A 17451-nucleotide genomic window follows, 5' to 3' on the forward strand; every position below is an offset into this window, starting at 1 on the left:
ACAGTGACACAGGAGGAGCAGGGAATAATTTACCACGTGCCGTAAATCCCACCAATAAATAAACATTTGTTTTGAGGGCTGCTTTACTACCGAGTGACCAAACAACTTCAGCTTGACTTAGATTTGAGTTTGACTGTAAGAGTGATTCAGTAGTGACTGATGTGTTCATTAAAAATCAGTGAAACGGACCGCTACAAGGGACTGAAAGATAAATCTGAGGGGTCACGAGATCATTAAGAAGAACCATTAAAAAAAACATATTACAGCTACACAAAGTTAGGTTTTTTAGACTTTCCTCTAATTTCTGGCCATTTTTCTAGTTGTTCGGTTTGTCTAAAAATAAAATAAAGTCGCTTGAACTGGTTGCAACCAGTGAAAAGGGTTCGAAGTAGACATTGTTTCATGTTAAACGGGTTATAAGCCAAACAGGTTGGTATCTACTGCCTTAGAGGATAAAAGGGGCCAGAAAAAATGATCCAACTACGAAGATAAATTAGAGATACAGTACTTTAGGGATCATTGTCTCGATTAATCAATTAATTGATTTTTCTTTAAAATGAAAACTGTGAAAAATGCCAGAATCATCTTTGTTACGTTACGTTATTACGTTACGTTGTTACGTTGCATTGTTACGTTGTTATGTTACTGTTTTAACACAAACCATGATCTTTTTTCTAACCTTAATCGAGTAGTTTTGTTGCCTAAACCTAACCAATCGTTTCATAACGTTAACCACGTGGCACTGAGCGTTTATGCAAGAGTGATATGAGGCTGATGTATTTATAGAACATAATTTTTGGGTTCAGAAACCAACGTATCCCGTGGTTTGCAGAAACTTGACTGGGCTAATGATATGATTATTTCCAATAATAAGAAAGTAGTGATATAAGGATTGCCCCGTAAACCTCAGTGGAGAGTGGCATCTTATAAGCATTAAAAGGCATGGGTGTATCATTAAAAATAGACTATGACGTCCGTATTGCATCTTCTCACCAGTACCAGCACCTCCTGGTAATGCACTAGTCTATTTTCAGTCATGAACGCGGCCTTAGCCCCAGTTGGCAAACGCGTCTCCTGCATCTCCAGCAGTAAGATAAGACGTGTCCCCTCAGAAAGAGGGAGGGAGAGGGGGAGGGGAGGTCGGCGTGAGAGGGTGCGGGCAGAGACAGTGGAAAGGAAGATGGAGGAGCACTTTAATAGTATGATTCAGCAGAGGTATCAATTCCCACAGATGGCAAGCTGGCTCCTATTGACTTACATAGGAGGGGAGTAAAGAGGCAATCAAAACCACCCCGGGGACAGACAGTCAGCACATCAAAAGGGAGCGGGATCAGTGTGTTCAAGGCTCCCCCGGCAGACCCGCTGAGCTCCGTCAAGTGTGAAGTCAATGTACTTTAAAATGCTTCAAATTCGAATCAATCCAGCGATTTCATTTGGAGGCGATGCACAAAAGCGTTAAATGTCACTGTAAACACAAACCTCTATAATGTGTGTCCTCTGTCATGAGACGATGCGTTACTTTGCATACTCCCTCAGCTCTCCTGCCTCTATTCATCCAGACAGACAACTGGAGATCCTGAGTGACACAACCCGAGGCGGCCTGAGACCAGGTGTCAGAGGATGTCCTGTGACACCTAAACGCACCGTAACGACAGCCGCCTGCTTCACACTTTCTCACCAGCCCGCTTTGACTAACACAACAAAGAGGAGAAGACAGAGGAAAGGTGAGAAAGCCGTTCCCACCTAAAGATGGAACGACCTGCAACCCGAGGATCTCACCTCTGCACTTAATACGACGAATACAACCATGCCAGTCTCGCTGCAGGAGTGAAGCCACATTAACCTTTTAATCAGTCTGATGAATTCTGCCAGACAGACGGCAGCCTGACCTCCAACCCCTGACGAGTGATGGAGAGAGTTGGCACTGACAAGACACCATTAATATTTCATCAACGGTGCTTTAATGATCATTAAACTGCGCTGTGAACTCTGCTGGTAACATGTGATCCTGTGTTGTACTGTCGGCTTCTCTTTGTAATAAATAAGGATGAATCAGCCTGAAATTATAGGCAGAAAAAGAGCTGATATTGACACCAAAAATACTGCAAATAAAGCTCGATAAATAAAAGTGAGGTGGCCGCAGCATTCGTAACGAATGCTGTTAGATTAATGTAAAAACCTGCAGCAACAAAATTTCATTTTTTATGCATTGAGACATTAATATCACTTTAATGAACCACAAACATCAATGATTGAGCTTTAAGTTTGTGTCTGATGTTCCTGTCATGTTGGATCAGTCTATAAAAATGTGTTTCCATTCATTTTTCCCATGCAAAGAGGGAAATCAAATTAATTTTCTGCTTCATGCCAACTGCTTATTATATGAATATGCAGCAAAACGCATTACCTAGGCAACAGCATGACAGCAAATAAATGATAGCTTGATAATCAGACTGCATTGCCACTTTGTTTCACTTCATTCATAAGTCTGGCTTTACTTTCTGTTTGTTGTTTTGCCCTAAAAAGTATAACAAGCGAAATATCAAGATGAAAGCTGCAAAAATAGCTGCATATTTTTTAACGTCGATACAAAATATGTACAGATTTAAGAGATCTGTCCAAGTTGACTCACCACAACCAGCTGCACCAATCTCCGTTTTTTGGTTGTCATTTATCTCACATGAAGATGATAGTCCTACTCTTAATCCAACCAACTGTACAAAGCTCTGACAGGTGTGGTTGTTGGATATACTGGCACTGCATCAAAACATGCAGCTTCCACATTCATGTCAGTACAGATCCAAAGGTTTCTGGCAAGAACATGCAGGATCATCCTGACCTCATTTGTCTATGTCATTTTGTGAGGCAAATTTTTTGTTTTTTTCTTATGTTCTGCCCTAGTAACCGTCTCATGACCTCAGATTCATCCCAGGTAGGGAACAAAGAGCCATTGAATGCCAAAAAAGCCACCAACGTAACAGCTTCCACGTATGAAAAGGGCTTATGTTGTAATTCTGGTAACATGTCAGATTACTCATTGTATGTGCAAAGAGTTGGCATGCATCAGCATCAACACATGTGGGCTTTACCCTTCACCGCCGCGGGCAAACAAAAGTTGCCCATCCGTCTCTCGCTCCTCCTCCGCTCTGTCAGCTCAACAATGATTATTAAACGTGTGGGCATGTTTCCTTTCAAACTCAAAGTCCTTCCACTAGCACGGCGGCTGCAGCAGGACACATAAACACAGTATGTAGGTCAGTCAAACAGTTTGTGTCTCTCTCTCTCTCTCTCTCTCCATGGCTGAGGTGAACTGACAGCAAAATCAAACACGTTGTTTGCCGAGTGTGACTCATCTCACCCGGAGAACCCGGGAAGTGGAGCAAGGTTTGATGTTTCCCTCCTCGCCACCGTTTGAGTGTGACTGTTTGGTGTGAGCGACCAGACGTCTACCTGTCTGACAGCAGCTGGGGATCACGTTTCCTCTCTCTCTCTTATGATTGATGGGCGACCTCCTGCGTGTTTATAGCGGTGTGTCAATCGGTGGCATAAACTGTGCCGGGCTACTTGTGAGCGAGCAGAGGAAGCAAGAAAGATGTCATGCGATGAAATCCATTAAATCCATTCAGTGAATTACACGGAGAAAAACACACGGCATGTACAATTTTCCATTTGATGTATTGGCCATAAAACTCAGTGTCATGGGTCTGTGTATTAATATCAGTGTGACAAAGCTTCAATGGAACAGAATATGTGGGATTATTCTAATTTTTCTGTGAATAAACATGGGGGAATTCACGTTGGGTTCAAGAGGTTAAAGATGAAGTCATGTCTTTGGAGCTAAAGTTTAAGAAGTTTTTAAAGACAGACACATAATAATGAGACTAATTATTGAGAGCTAACTAAGTCCCCCACAGCGTAAAGGTATTTTTATTTGACAATATTTTTTTTTTAAAGTACACGCTAGACTGCGTTCTCTTAGTAAAAACAGATGTGGACGAGTTTATTTCAACCACAAAAATCAATAAAAAACCTGACAACGTTTTAATAGAAATGTTGTAGTTCTGGTTCTGTGAGGAGCGTTTTAGATGTCTGATAGTTAGCAGATGGTTTTTCTTTTACGTGGCATGCTTATGGTTAAAGTTTGTTTCTGCTCCAAATGAGGGTGAGGTAACTCTCTGAGACTAAGGCCCCCCACTACCCACTTCCACTCTGTTTGCACTTTGGCGTGGAGGGTCCGCCATAGTGCCATCCTAAACCAATTAGTGGGAAGCGGATTACGTGTAACGCCGTCTTGTGTTCGTCACCGAAGACGCTCCGTACAAATAGTTTGACTATAGTGCGACTACCCGTACAAACATTTACTCATAAACTGCTCAAACTAAGATTTAATATTGTCATACAGACGTTAAAGGGACAGTGTGTAGGATTTGGTGGCATCTAGAGGTGTGGTTGCAGATTGCAACCAACCGAGTTCCCCTCCGCTCACTCCTCCCTTTCCAAGACTGTGATAACGTGAGCCAGCGTGTGCAAAACCGTAGTAACCCGTAATGCTACACACTGTTCCTTTAACAACTTATAAATACATTGCATTTAGGATCAAATATAGCCTACCCTTGTCTAGTCTACAAAATGGCAGACGAGGTGGAGTGTTAGTTTTTGCAACAGTCCGTGTAGATATATGAGAAGATATTTACAAAAGCAACCAAAGAAATGCCACCAAGGAAGCTTTGGAGTTTTATTTCTCTCCATAGGCTTAGGTTGCCGCGTCTGAAAGATGCTACGATGATACGAAACCATGGTTACAAAAAGACAATTCCTGTTTCCCCTGGAGAGAGGGAAGTTTGTCTCGAAGCTTGCCGCTGTATTTACAGTATACTCTAGGGGTGCTTCATTCAGCTGTGAGCGGGACTATACAAACTACTAAACACAAAGTACAGCGGAGGCTGGATGTCATTAGTTTTGCAGCTCTTTAGTTATAAACTGTAGTATTGGGATTTTTACCTGATGACGGCGCTCGAGGAAAAGTCAAGAGGATCCCCAAAGTTAATACAGTTAATCCTGCAGGAGGACATGATAGCAAAGTTCATGTGAATCCATCCAATACAGTATAACTCTGAACGTCTTTAGGATTGATCTGTGCACCATAAATCTCTGTGAAAGGCAATATTTGTTGAGATAATTCAGTCTGGACCAAAGTCAGACCGCTAGTGTGGCTAAAGGGGCAGAATAGCACGAGAGCAGTCCCTCAACTAATTGCTTTACAGCATGAATATTTATAAAAGAAAAAGCGACTGTGACGATATCAGGTCATTTTCTAGTCATGTATTCAGTTTCAAAACTGCGGGAACATTGAGTTCAGTCCGGATGCATAAAGAAGGTCACATGACATCAGTTTCATTCACTGGTACGGAGCGACTCAAGGCCGGACATCAGCGTGACTGATTGACATACTTCCTTTTCTGGAGGGAGATGTTAATGCGCACGGACACGGATTGGTGAGTCCTTGGATCTTTTTTTTCTATTCCTCTTTAACATGTGCACACTTCTACTCCTGCTGCACACCGCCTGTCTCTTGAAACTCAACACTACAGACTCTCATGTTTAGTCCCAAAATACAAACTTGGTATTCATGGTATTTTCAATGTGCAAGTTACCAGAGCCATGAATCCAAACTATGACACCAAGCCAGTCCATCTTAAAGAGTGTAGGGATATAGCTAATGATTATTCTTATTATTTATTGATTATTTAGTGTATAAATATGTCAAAAAATTGCTCTAAAACCAAACGTTTTTCTTAATAATGATGTACAAAAAAAGAGAAAAGCAGGAAATCCTCAAATTTAAGAGGCTGGAACCAAAAACTATTTGTCACTTTTTCCCATGGTTGTCAATCCATTTTCTTTCTATTGACTGATTAATTAATCCGCCAATTATTTCAGCTCTAAACATCTCAGCTATGTCCTACTGTTGAATACCAAGACGAATATTATTATCACGCACAAATCTAACAGGAACGTACAATTTCACACATGCCACAGATTCCTTGCTTTATATACATATACTCTATACGCCTCTCTCTCATGTGACGTGAATTAAACACGGGAATAAAATCAGTTACAGCTAAATACCAAAGATAATTATGTCACATTTGAACTTCCTTCAGCTGTATCTATATACTGCAGCGTTCCTCTCCTCCCCCAGGACTTGGCTTCAGCACGCTGCCCTCCTGCTGGCCTTCTCTATGGAGGTCTGACGGGGAACTCCTGTTGGAGAGTTAGCTCTAATCCAGCTGGAGCGTCCAGCTTTGATGAGGACCGTCGGTACAATATTGCACATGACAACACACTCTGCTATGCACTGACGTCCCCTGCATGCAAATAGAAAAACAGGGCTGACCAGCTCCAGTATTCTGTGCTGCATCTGAAAGTGGACTTCTACAGTATGAGGTTATGAAAGTGAAAAGCTACACCTTTATAGAGGAAAGGTAAAGTGGTGTTACCGAGTGCTAAGTTGGAAGAAAAGTTTTAAATGAGTTTTTAAATTGGAGTTTTTGAATGTGTACATTTTCTTTATCAAGTTGTATATTTAAAAAGCATGTGAGGTTAGACGATGACATCATTCACCAGAGGGACTAATACGGTTACATAACAGCCAGACATGGCTGTGAGGAGCGCACCACACTATACTGCTCCAAATACTCTCTTTCTGAGGCTCCATATAGGACAAAGGTCTGCTTACTTATTTAAATCTGAGAAAAACATATACAGTAAGTCAGATACTGATCTCAAGTACATTATTTGCAAGCAGCAGAAAGGTTAAGGAGGAGATGACAACTCATCCATACAAGGTAAAAATGTGATGATTTGTAGCCTTAACTCGCATTAAACAATTAGGAAGACATGGAATGAGTCCTTTTTAAAGTCAAACAAAATATATACTGTATAACCTTGTTTGTTTTGACTTACATACTTATTTGGTCAAAATTGTGATTTCAAATGGAAGTTTAAGACAGTTAGCAGGTTCATAGGTCCCAACATCGTTAGCTGGTCATTTGCCATCACCACAACTGGACCTATTCATGCGAGACAGCAAACCAGGCGGCAACCTCCAGGTCTGAAAAGTGAAGCCAATGCTGAAGTGCCTTAAACTTACATTCTTTCTAATAGCCAGCAGGGGGCGACTCCTCTGGTTGCAAAAAGAAGTCTGATTGTATAGAAGTCTATGAGAAAATGAGCCAACTTCTCACTTGATTTATTACCTCAGTAAACATTGTAAACATGAGTTTATGGTCTCAGTCGCTAGTTTCAAGTCTTCTTCAATACAGCATGATGTTCATTTAGTAAATTATGGTCCCATTTAGAATCAAAATATATAATACAAAGCAGGGGATGCTTTAGGGCGTGGCTACCTTGTGATTGACAGGTCGCAACCACGACGTTGTCCAGTCTGAGAGTTGTCCGTGTTTTCGTCTTAGAACTTTCACAGTGTGTTTTCACTTCATGAAAGTTAATTATAACCTTTTTGGTTGCCTACAAATGTTCGGTCGTACTTAGCTCCACCCTTTGGTGTCACTTCTGGTTGCAGGAAACCAAGATGGCGACAGCAAAAATGCCGAACTCGAGGCTTCAAAACGGCAGTCCACAAACCAATAGGTGACATCACGGTGACTACGTACACTTCTCATATACAGTATACGGTGTGTGAGGGCAGGCTTTGAAATAAACAAAAAGTAATGTTTAGCGGGTATTCAGTGCTAATGTTTGCAAGCTAGGCTAACTAGCCTCCACTTTCCCAGTGCAATACAAACTTAATAGCACGATATGTCCTCCCAAATGTTGAATGTTGTAAAAGGGACAGGCAGCTTAAATTGCCAGCCAGTGCTATGTGTGCTTGTATCAATGTTTTTACACTACACACACTGCAGTCGCTAGGCACCACAGAACCCAGAGGTTTGAAGCTACATGCTAATTCAACACATATGTCCAAAAAAAAGGTTTGAAAAATGTGAAGATATGCACAGTAGTGGATATTTCCTGACACACAAAAAATCAAACTTCGGCTCCACGTTAAATATGTGGTGGTGTTGCATTCAAGAGCACACGTGTCACATTCCTCTGCAACATACTCCTGGAGATACTCTCACGTGGTGAAATGAAAACACTGTGCAGGCGCGAGGCTCTGGCAGCCCAACACAGGTCGGACACCGCCAATAAAAAACACACTGACAGCTCAGAGACAGAAACAGAGCATGCAAATGAGGCAGCGTAGTCCGAAAGAGGAAAGTGATGTCATGTGATAATAATGATGCTGTAAAGTGAGACGCGGCCAAAGAGAAAGAAAAGTCTGGCTGGCGAGTCCTGACTTCAGGAGTATGAACCACTTTAATCTATTCCAGCTCTGAAAAGCACAGATTACATAAGAGCAGACCTCCATGTATTCCTGGGCCTCTAAAGTATCTGAGAAGTATGTGTGCAGTCGTTGTGGCGAGGCAGCGGAGTTTGGCTCAGAGTAATAAGTCTGACTGGAAAACACACAGATCTCTAAGATACACAACATTTACTGTGGTACCACTCCAGCGAGGAGTACAAGTATCAGACGAGCCGAGAGCTGATGTAATCATAGCAACGCAGAAAGGAAAATTCCCTTCCTTACTCGAGGAATAGCAAATATGTATGGACGTGACTCAACTGTATTCATCAATATCTCCCTCAGAAGACTCACTGTCACTGCTATTTCATGTTTAAATGTTATATATGGTTTTTACATGATATAAGTACAACATTTAGAGCCCAAATCTGCACTTAATCATCATTTATTTAGAAAAAAATGCCAAATATTTGGCCGTTTCCAGCTTCTTTTCTCAGTTTTACATCACTGTAACTTGAATATCTTTGTGTTTTGGACTGTTGGTCACACAAAACAAGACATTTGTGATTGTGATGTTCCTTTTTGAACTACTTTCTGACATTTTATAGACTAATTTTTAGTTGAATTCATCACCAGATGGAAACAATCGTTAGTTTCAGCCTCTCATGTATTAGAATTAGTGTTACATTTGAGTCACAGAGGTAAGCTTTCATTTATCTTAAAGATAAATAAGAGCCGATGTTTGAAAAACCAAACTTTCCAGAATCTGGAAAAAAAAACATCCAACCATCGAAAAGGTTTTGAACCTGTTTACCAAGTCGCAACTTTCCCAATCCAAACACAGACGGCAGCAGGTACGTAGCTACCTGGAGAGGAAAACAAGTTAAGAGCTGCAACAATTAATCATTTAGTGGACAACTATTAAATTAACAACTATTTTGATAATCAATTAATCGCTTTAAGTTAATTTTTTAAGAAAAAAAATTTAAAAATTCTGTTTCCAGCTTCTTAAATGTGAATATTTTCTGGTTTCTTTACTCCTCTATGACACTTAACTGAATATCTTTGGACAAAACAAGACATTTGAGGACGTCATCTTGGGCTTTGGGAAACACTGATCTACATTTTTCACCATTTTCTGACATTTTATAGACCAAACAACTAATCGAAAAAATATCAATGAAAATAATCGTTAGTTACAAGTTAATCATCTTTTTTTTTATTGTGCAGCAGTTGAAAATATTTCCTATCCACATGGTTAAAAGAGTGTTTGAGGATTCTGGAAATACCGTCAGAGCAGTGATAAATGTTGTTTGTATCTATGCTTATTTATCTTTAAGACAGACGGTTACTTCGCCCTGTGACACAAATACATGAGAGCAGTGGTGGAGGAAGTTTTCGGATCCTTAACTGTAGTAAAAGCAGTGGTGTAGTGGTCGATGATGAGGTGGGTGTACTACTAGGTCGATGGGTACGTTCCTGAGAAGGATGTGGGCATACTCTCCTATATTTCAATGGCTTTTTGACTGATAGGTGGTTGCAACCTGCTAGAACCCTCCACTACACAACTGAGTCAAAGTACCACCAATACCATAAATAATACCACACTGTAAATGGTAAATGGACTTGCCTTTATATAGCGCTTTTCTAGTCTTCCGACCACTCAAAGCGCTTTACACTACACGTCAGCCTTCACCCATTCACACACACATTCATACACTGATGGCAGAGGCTGCTAAAGTGCCAACTTTGCCTATCAGGATCTAATCTCAATACTCATTCACACACCGATGGCTATGCCTTCGGGAGCAATTCGGGGTTAAGTGTCTTGCTCAAGGACACATCGACATGTGACCCGGAGCAGCCGGGGATCGAACCACCAATTGGTGGACAACCTGCTCTACCCTCTGAGCCACAGCCGCCCCTGTAAAGTACTCAGTTACAAGAGAGACAAGAGAGTATTAAATACTTGACAAATCTCCCTCTAAGGTACATTTTGAACAGATAAAAAATGTGCAATTAATTTGCGATTAATCGCAATTTAATATTTGAATCGATTTGCAAACCTATTTAAAATAGATTTCAATAATTTAATTCAATTTAATCAAAGGAAAAACAGAAAATCACATCTGTGAAGCTGGAACCATACAATTTTTGTCTTTTTTTTGTATTAATTGACTAATCTTTTCAGCTCAACTTGTATATATTCAGTTTAATAGAGGCTCTTTGTATGTTTTGTTTGCAAAAATCTTAATTTGTAAAGTAACTAAAGTTGTCAAGTAACTTTAATGAAGTACAATATTTCCCTCTGGGATATAGTGGAGTAGAAGTAGAAAGCGGCATGACAAGAATATACGCAAGTAAAGTACAAGTACCTCGAATTTGTGCTCAAGTAAACGTACTTAGTTACGTTCTACCACTGCATTAGAGGCAAAAACTGGGACTAGTTTCAGCCACCTTGATTGTACATCAGGTACAGTAGAATAGTTATTCTACCTGATGCTGCTGAGCCAGTATGAATGTGAAAAGTTGAAGTCAATTCATGTAATTATTAAGTATGAAATATTAAAGGAGCAGTTGGTAATCGATAATCTATGCAAGCAATCATTCTGCAAACAAAAAAAGAAAAGGCTCTCCAGATTTTACTCCATTGAGTACTTTATTTTTAATACTTTAAAAGGGACTGTTGGTAACTTCTTACACGTATAAATCACCCGGGTCGGTGTCCCATGCAAAAAAAAGCAAAGGCTCTCCAGAGACCCTGCATGACCCAGGACGCATGATGATTTCTGTGGGTGTTTCGCAGGTGAGAAGACATTTAACCATCAGAGTGAGAACTGGGGTAAACTCCAGTGAATCACAGCCACAGAAATGAGGTTTAAAAAGCAGCGGTTATTTGTAACCAAGACACGTACAAAACATTCGAGCCCAGTTTTAACGTAAAATGCCTCCCTGCAGATTCTTTTTTTTTCTTTGCCAAAATGACATCACCTCCACACAGGGTTTCAGTGTTTTTCTTGGACAAAAACTTCAGCAGGGTGGATGCACGTTGTCATGGAGGCTTGAACTCAGGTCAGCCAGTTACAGCACAAACTCTCTCACAATACACCATCCTGCCCACCCAGAAAGCACCACACAATGAACCCACTGCACTACTAATCCCATCTTTTTTAAGGTCCTCCCGCATGTCTCAGTGTGGCTCTACCTCTCTCTGCTTTATATGCATGCAAAAAAAAACATATATATAGAAATCTTCTTTTGTTGCACACAAACAAAGCTGCACATAAAACAAGCTCATAAATTCAGAATAAGGGAGCTGTGAGCACTATACCTGATGCTATCACACATGCCTTTTATCATCATGTGTTTGTTATGATCACTGTACTGACAGCAGAGATAAAACAAATGCTGGAAGCAGCTCTACACTTTGTGCTCCGTGGAGAATAAAAAGGAAAGTAGATAGTAGTGTAGCTACAATATAAAAACACACAAAGAGACAAACAGGAGCATGCATGCAAACATCTCCAGCAGTATTTAGCAGGAGTTGGACAGACACAATAGAGACGGAAATATAACACTTGTCCTGAGATAACAATAGTTTTACATTCATTCTGCAAAGTCGTTCACATCCACACATGCGACTCCCTTTAAATCAAGTTTACACTGAAAGATAAAGAGCTTTAACTTCATATCATCAGCTCTATTAATCACTATAATTAAACAATTAGTTTATAAACTGATGAATGCATTCGACAGGAGACACTTAAAGAGCTCTTACCGCTTCAAGTCTTGCAGCTTTTATCGCTTTTATATTCCTCTTTTTATTCTGATGATCAGTCGCGCGACTCACAGACACAAATCTCGACCTCACTTCCATGTGCTCGCGACCAGGACCACGCGCTCAGGGGAGCGCTCGGGATACGGCGCGTGACGTCACGGCCAGACTTGGAAAGCTGGTCGAAAAAAAAACCTGACCCAATATAAACAATAATAATACAGGTATTATTATATATCATTATATATTATTTATTATGCATAAAACACAACAGGTATGTTATCATTATCTATTATTTATTATACTTAAGCTGTATGTGGGAAGTTATTATTCTATATAGTGTTTTTATTGCCTATTATTGATATATTTCTTTTATTATCTCCTCTAAGATGTAGTTATATTTGTCTGATATCTTAATTTAAGATTTATTGTAAAAAAAACACACATTTGGAGTGCGTATATTGTCTGCACAGGCAGAAATCTGTGAATTATATGACTTAAATCTGATCTAAGAAATGAAATTAAGGCATTATTTGATCATAATCATTGCCCAAGTATGTTTAACCATATAAGGAATGTGAAGTAGCTTTCAATGCACTTAAAATAATGTAGGAAATTATGTTTCTGTGCATCAATTTTTGGTGCAAAACAGGTCCAAATCAGGTGTTATTCCCTCTTCTGTCCATAAAACAGATGTAGGTGTTATTATGACATTTCTTTGTTGAAATTCGTTCATTTTAGCATCAGTGATATTAGAATATCTTCAATAACAAGCACTCATTTAGGTTAAATGTGCCATATAGTGATAGTTTAAATGCTTCTATATGCATAAATCACAGGATGTTGTGATCTTACCGTGTCTTCTTTATGATCATGAACTATAGATCAGCATCTTCATGTGAGAATGAGTCATTTTTACCGTTAATGTACTTTAAGTTTTACCTGAAGTAGTCACAGGAAGAGGAGGGACTTGTCTGAGCATCATTACATCCAAACATGAGCATGTCAGAGTCACTTTATTCAAATCATGCAATCATTTATGAGTCTTATCTCCTACTACTGCAACATGTACCCCCCAGCCCATATTAATGTGTGTCTATACTGTGATGAAATGAGTGTTTGTGTACTGCAAGAACAAGGACACAAATTCAAGAAGAAACATTTTTTTTATATTTCAAAAAGAATCTAGGAACATAATGGAAAAAACCAAACACTGGGTCTGAACATCCAGACAATTGAGATCCAAAAATACATTTTCTTAGGAAATATTAATTATATACAAAACATAAAAATTTATATTTTAGTTTGGGCCCTCAACACAGGTAGCCCCATTTTTTTTTTTATATTTTATTAATAAAAATAAACTTTTAAATATTTAATCCACCCATAACTTCAATTGAGGCAGTTTCAACATTGAAATCAAACAAGATTCCAAACAACTTAATCCGCTTTTGCATTTGCATGCAACAACAACTGTACACCCTAAGTCTTGAACTTGCATAAAAAACAAAAGGCCAAAAAAGTCTTATCAAACTTTAAGCGCGAGGGCTCTGCAGCTGTGCCAGTCTCTGCTTTAAAAGTTCACTTCTCCTCCTCAGCTGTTCTTTGAGTGAGAGGAGTCTCTGTTCGTCTGTCTGCATGCTGTAAATGCACTCTGTGGCCTTCTTCAGGATCACCACTTTGGCCGCCTTCTCGTTGTTGGCCACCTCGGGGATCTCGTCCCGCAGGGCGAAGAAGCTCAACTTGAGCTCGTTCCTCCTCTGGCGCTCCAGTACGTTATGAGTCCTTCTCTTGTCGTAGTCCTCCGTGTCAGACGTCCGCGGGCTCGAGCACTTGCGGTTGCTGCTGATCTGTTTGAGGACCCTGCTGTGGCCGCCACCTCCTCCTCCTCCGCTGCCTCCTCCACTAGTGCTGCTCTCCAGCTTCAGCCTCTTGACAGCCGGCTGCTCGTGCCTCATGGATGGATGGGCGGCGTAATTGTGCTGGTGGGTGGAGACGTGGCACCTCTTCAGCACGAGCGGGCTGGGATGCCTGCTGGTCTCTGCCGGGCTGGGGTCGCACCGCTTCACCGCCTGCCTCTTCTCCACTGTCACCACATCGATCTCCTCCTCCTCTTCTTCTTCTTCTTCTTCTTCCTGGTCTTCCTCCTCCTCATCATCCTCATCTTCTGCAACACACAAAAAAATCAAACAATCAGCATCAAGGTTGCAACTCACACACAGTGCATGCCACAGAGGGGAAGAGAGGATGCAATCTCTCCTTCCACATCATCAGTTGATTGCTTAACATGCAGCCTCTATAATCACAGCATGGCATGTGAGGAAGAGGCAGCATGTCTCTCTACCTTCTTGCATGAATTAAAACAAAAGTTGGCCTCCTTTTAGTCAAAATAGTGCATGCAATCTGTGCAGGAGATATTCCTAATTGCACACAGAGAGAAAGGTGAGTGCATGGACTACAAACATGAATTAAAACAAAAGTTTGCATCCTTTTAGTCAAAATAGTGCATGCAATCTGTGCAGGAGATATTCCTAATTGCACAGAGAAAGCTGAGTGCATGATGAGTTTACCTGAGTCACTACAACTGCTGCTGCTGCTCCCACTGTTTGGTGGCGTGTCCAGCCCCAAATCCTTACTATTTGGCGTCCCTGCGCTCTGCTTGGGCGTCTCTGCTGCTATGGGGTAGGGGAAAACCACAGACGGATCAATGCACTCCGCTGCGGATGTGTTCAGGTCCTGCAGGTAGCTGCTGTTCAGCCTCCAGGCGGCTGCACCTGCATGCTCCGACTCGCACTCCGCAGCCACCACCGCTGCAGACGCTGCACACGCAGCAGCAGACGACGACTCCTTCCTGGCTGCGTGCAGCGTGGCGAGCCGCTCGGACACCACCTTCTCCAGCTTGGCCGCAGCAGAGAAGCCGCTCCACATGCAGTCCTGGATGATTATGGACTTGAGGAAGGTCTGCGAGTAGTCCGCGTCGCAGATGATGCTCTGGTTGACCGCGTCGTCGCCCAGGAACTCGGTCACCATCTCCAGCTGGTCCGCCGTGGACGGGAAGAGGCTGGAGAGGCTCGGCCGGCGGCTCGGAGAGAGAGGTGGAGTCGGCAGCAGCTCGAACTTCTTCCAGATGTCTTCACTGGGAGCCGGAGGCTGCAGCTGCTGCGGGTAGAAATCCTCCTCCTCGTTGTCATAGTAGAAGTAAGGCTGCAGGGAGTCGTAGTCGTAGTCGTAGTTTTTACTCGACAAACTTGAACTCAGAGGCATTTTGTGTCTCCTTATTGTGAAGCTGTATGGAAGAAAAAACACCCATTAGATGTTGCAGGAGGAGTGGAGGTGTGAGGAAGATGTGCAGGAGGTGTGGCACATTTTTAGATTATAATGTACAGTCTTTAATGCACATTTTTAGATTATAATGTACCGTTTTTAATGCACATTTTTAGATTATAATGTAGTTTTTAATGCACATTTTTAGATTATAATGTAGTCTTTAATGCACATTTTTAGAGTATAATTTACAGTCTTTAATGCAATTTTTTTGTAATTTACAGACTTTAATGCACATTTGTGTAATGTGCACATATGTCACTTTATGTACATATTGTACTATGTACATACCTGTCATTGTAAATATAAATTCTACTCACTTTACATACAGTATATAAACATCTTACATGTACATACTGTACATAACAACCAGTCCATGTATATCCAGCCAGTTTTTTATTTCTTTGCACTATTTGTTTATTATAATTATTAATTTATTAGAATTGACCTAGTGTGGAGGTGTGAGCAACATCACATGGTCACTTCACAACATGGGAGTGTGCACGCCTTTTGCATGCATGCATCAACCTTGCATGCATGCTGCAGCAGCAGGTGCTAACCTGGGATAAATTAAGTGCAAGAATAAAGGGGGGAAACCCCACCTTCACTTACTGACATTTTTTTTTGGAAGGGTGTCATGCAAAGCTTCCAGAAACTCTCCTTACCTTGTAGATTTGAACGTGTCGGCGGACGAATTTGGGGCGAAATCGACCCAAAAGGCGCACAAAAAAGGGCAGGAAAGTTATTCCAACACGACAGTAACATTAAATCCTTCCAGTGATGGTTTCAGTGGCGGCTGTGAAGAAGCATGCATGGAGTATTTGCACCAGCAGACCCGGTGAACGACGTACAGTCTGTCATCAACAGCGTGAGAATCACAGCTGAGAGCTCCGCCGGCTGCAATAAAAACCACCGCAGCACACACACACACACCGCACAGCTCCTCCGCTGTATCCTTCCGCGCAGTGCTTTTTTCCCGCGAAACACTCGCCGGCCTTGAAAATATCACACGCCTCGAGTTAAATACCAGCTTTTATCACCACAAATAATCCATGCACAACATTAATAATGATTTGCACTAAAAAAAAAACGCTTTTATTGATGCATTTAGTCGCTAAATGGTGTGTTTTCTCTGCACGCTTGGGACTAGTTTGTGTGGAGGACAAGAAGTGGGAGGGGTTATAGTAGAGTAGAGCACCCATTGACTGGAGACATGCAAAAAATACTAATGCAAAGTAGTAGTAGGAGGTAATTAGGATGACTTATTGTGCTGCTATCCCGCCTAAAATAATACCAAACATGAAATCTGTTTTGCTGTCATTTCTAAGTGATATTTGCAGTCTAAAAGTGGAATAATTGACCTGCTTTTGTGCAAAAACTTTGCTTTTTTTTTTTTAAATCCCAGTTGTCCGTCTGCAGAAATGCAATAAATAACACATTTTGTTTTTGACATGAAATCTGTTTTGCTGTCATTTCTAAGTGACATTTGCAGCCTAAAAGTGGATTATTTTACCTGCTTTTGTGCACAAACTTTCCTTTTTTTTAAATCCCAGTTGTCTGTCTGCAGAAATGCAATAAATAACACATTTTGTTTTTGACATGAAATCTGTTTTGCTCTCATTTCTAAGTGACATTTGCAGCATAAAAGTGGAATAATTTACCTGCTTTTGTGCACAAACTTTGCTCTTTTTTTAAATCCCAGTTGTCTGTCTGCAGAAAGGCAATAAATAATTTGTTTTTGCACGATTTTTGCAGGAGCTTACCTCAATGTGTCTGCAGACACTGACACAGCTCTGAAAACAGGTGAACCCACTCAATAGCACAAGCAATAATTGCAGTTTGTGATGTAAATGCATTTAAAATGAAAATGCACCAATAAGAAATGGTTAGTGATCCTGTGTTTTTTTTTTTTTTTTTGAGGCTGGACAGATTGGCACCAATTAACTACAGGAAGGAAGCAATTAAAGGAATCAGATGGGTACCG

At 40.9% G+C, this 17451-nt stretch overlaps 1 protein-coding gene across 2 annotated transcripts; it reads right to left on the reverse strand.

Moving 5' to 3' along the window:
* Window positions 1-13290: 13290 nt before the first annotated feature.
* On the reverse strand, window positions 13291-17384 carry myca (MYC proto-oncogene, bHLH transcription factor a). Of its 2 annotated transcripts, none has more exons than XM_074622384.1 (3): window positions 17231-17384; window positions 14714-15429; window positions 13291-14310 (listed from the first exon to the last, which is right to left on the reverse strand). In XM_074622384.1, exons 2-3 carry the CDS (start codon window positions 15405-15407, stop codon window positions 13679-13681), a joined length of 1326 nt encoding a protein of 441 aa, XP_074478485.1. In that variant the 5' UTR covers window positions 15408-15429; window positions 17231-17384; the 3' UTR covers window positions 13291-13678. The 2 variants fall into 2 exon arrangements, with proteins under 2 accessions (XP_074478485.1, XP_074478484.1); XM_074622383.1 differs by lacking the exon at window positions 17231-17384 and adding an exon at window positions 16133-16523.
* Window positions 17385-17451: the final 67 nt, after the last annotated feature.

The sequence above is a fragment of the Sebastes fasciatus genome, chromosome 21 (genome assembly GCF_043250625.1).
Source record: "Sebastes fasciatus isolate fSebFas1 chromosome 21, fSebFas1.pri, whole genome shotgun sequence".
NCBI classification, from domain to species: domain Eukaryota; kingdom Metazoa; phylum Chordata; class Actinopteri; order Perciformes; family Sebastidae; genus Sebastes; species Sebastes fasciatus.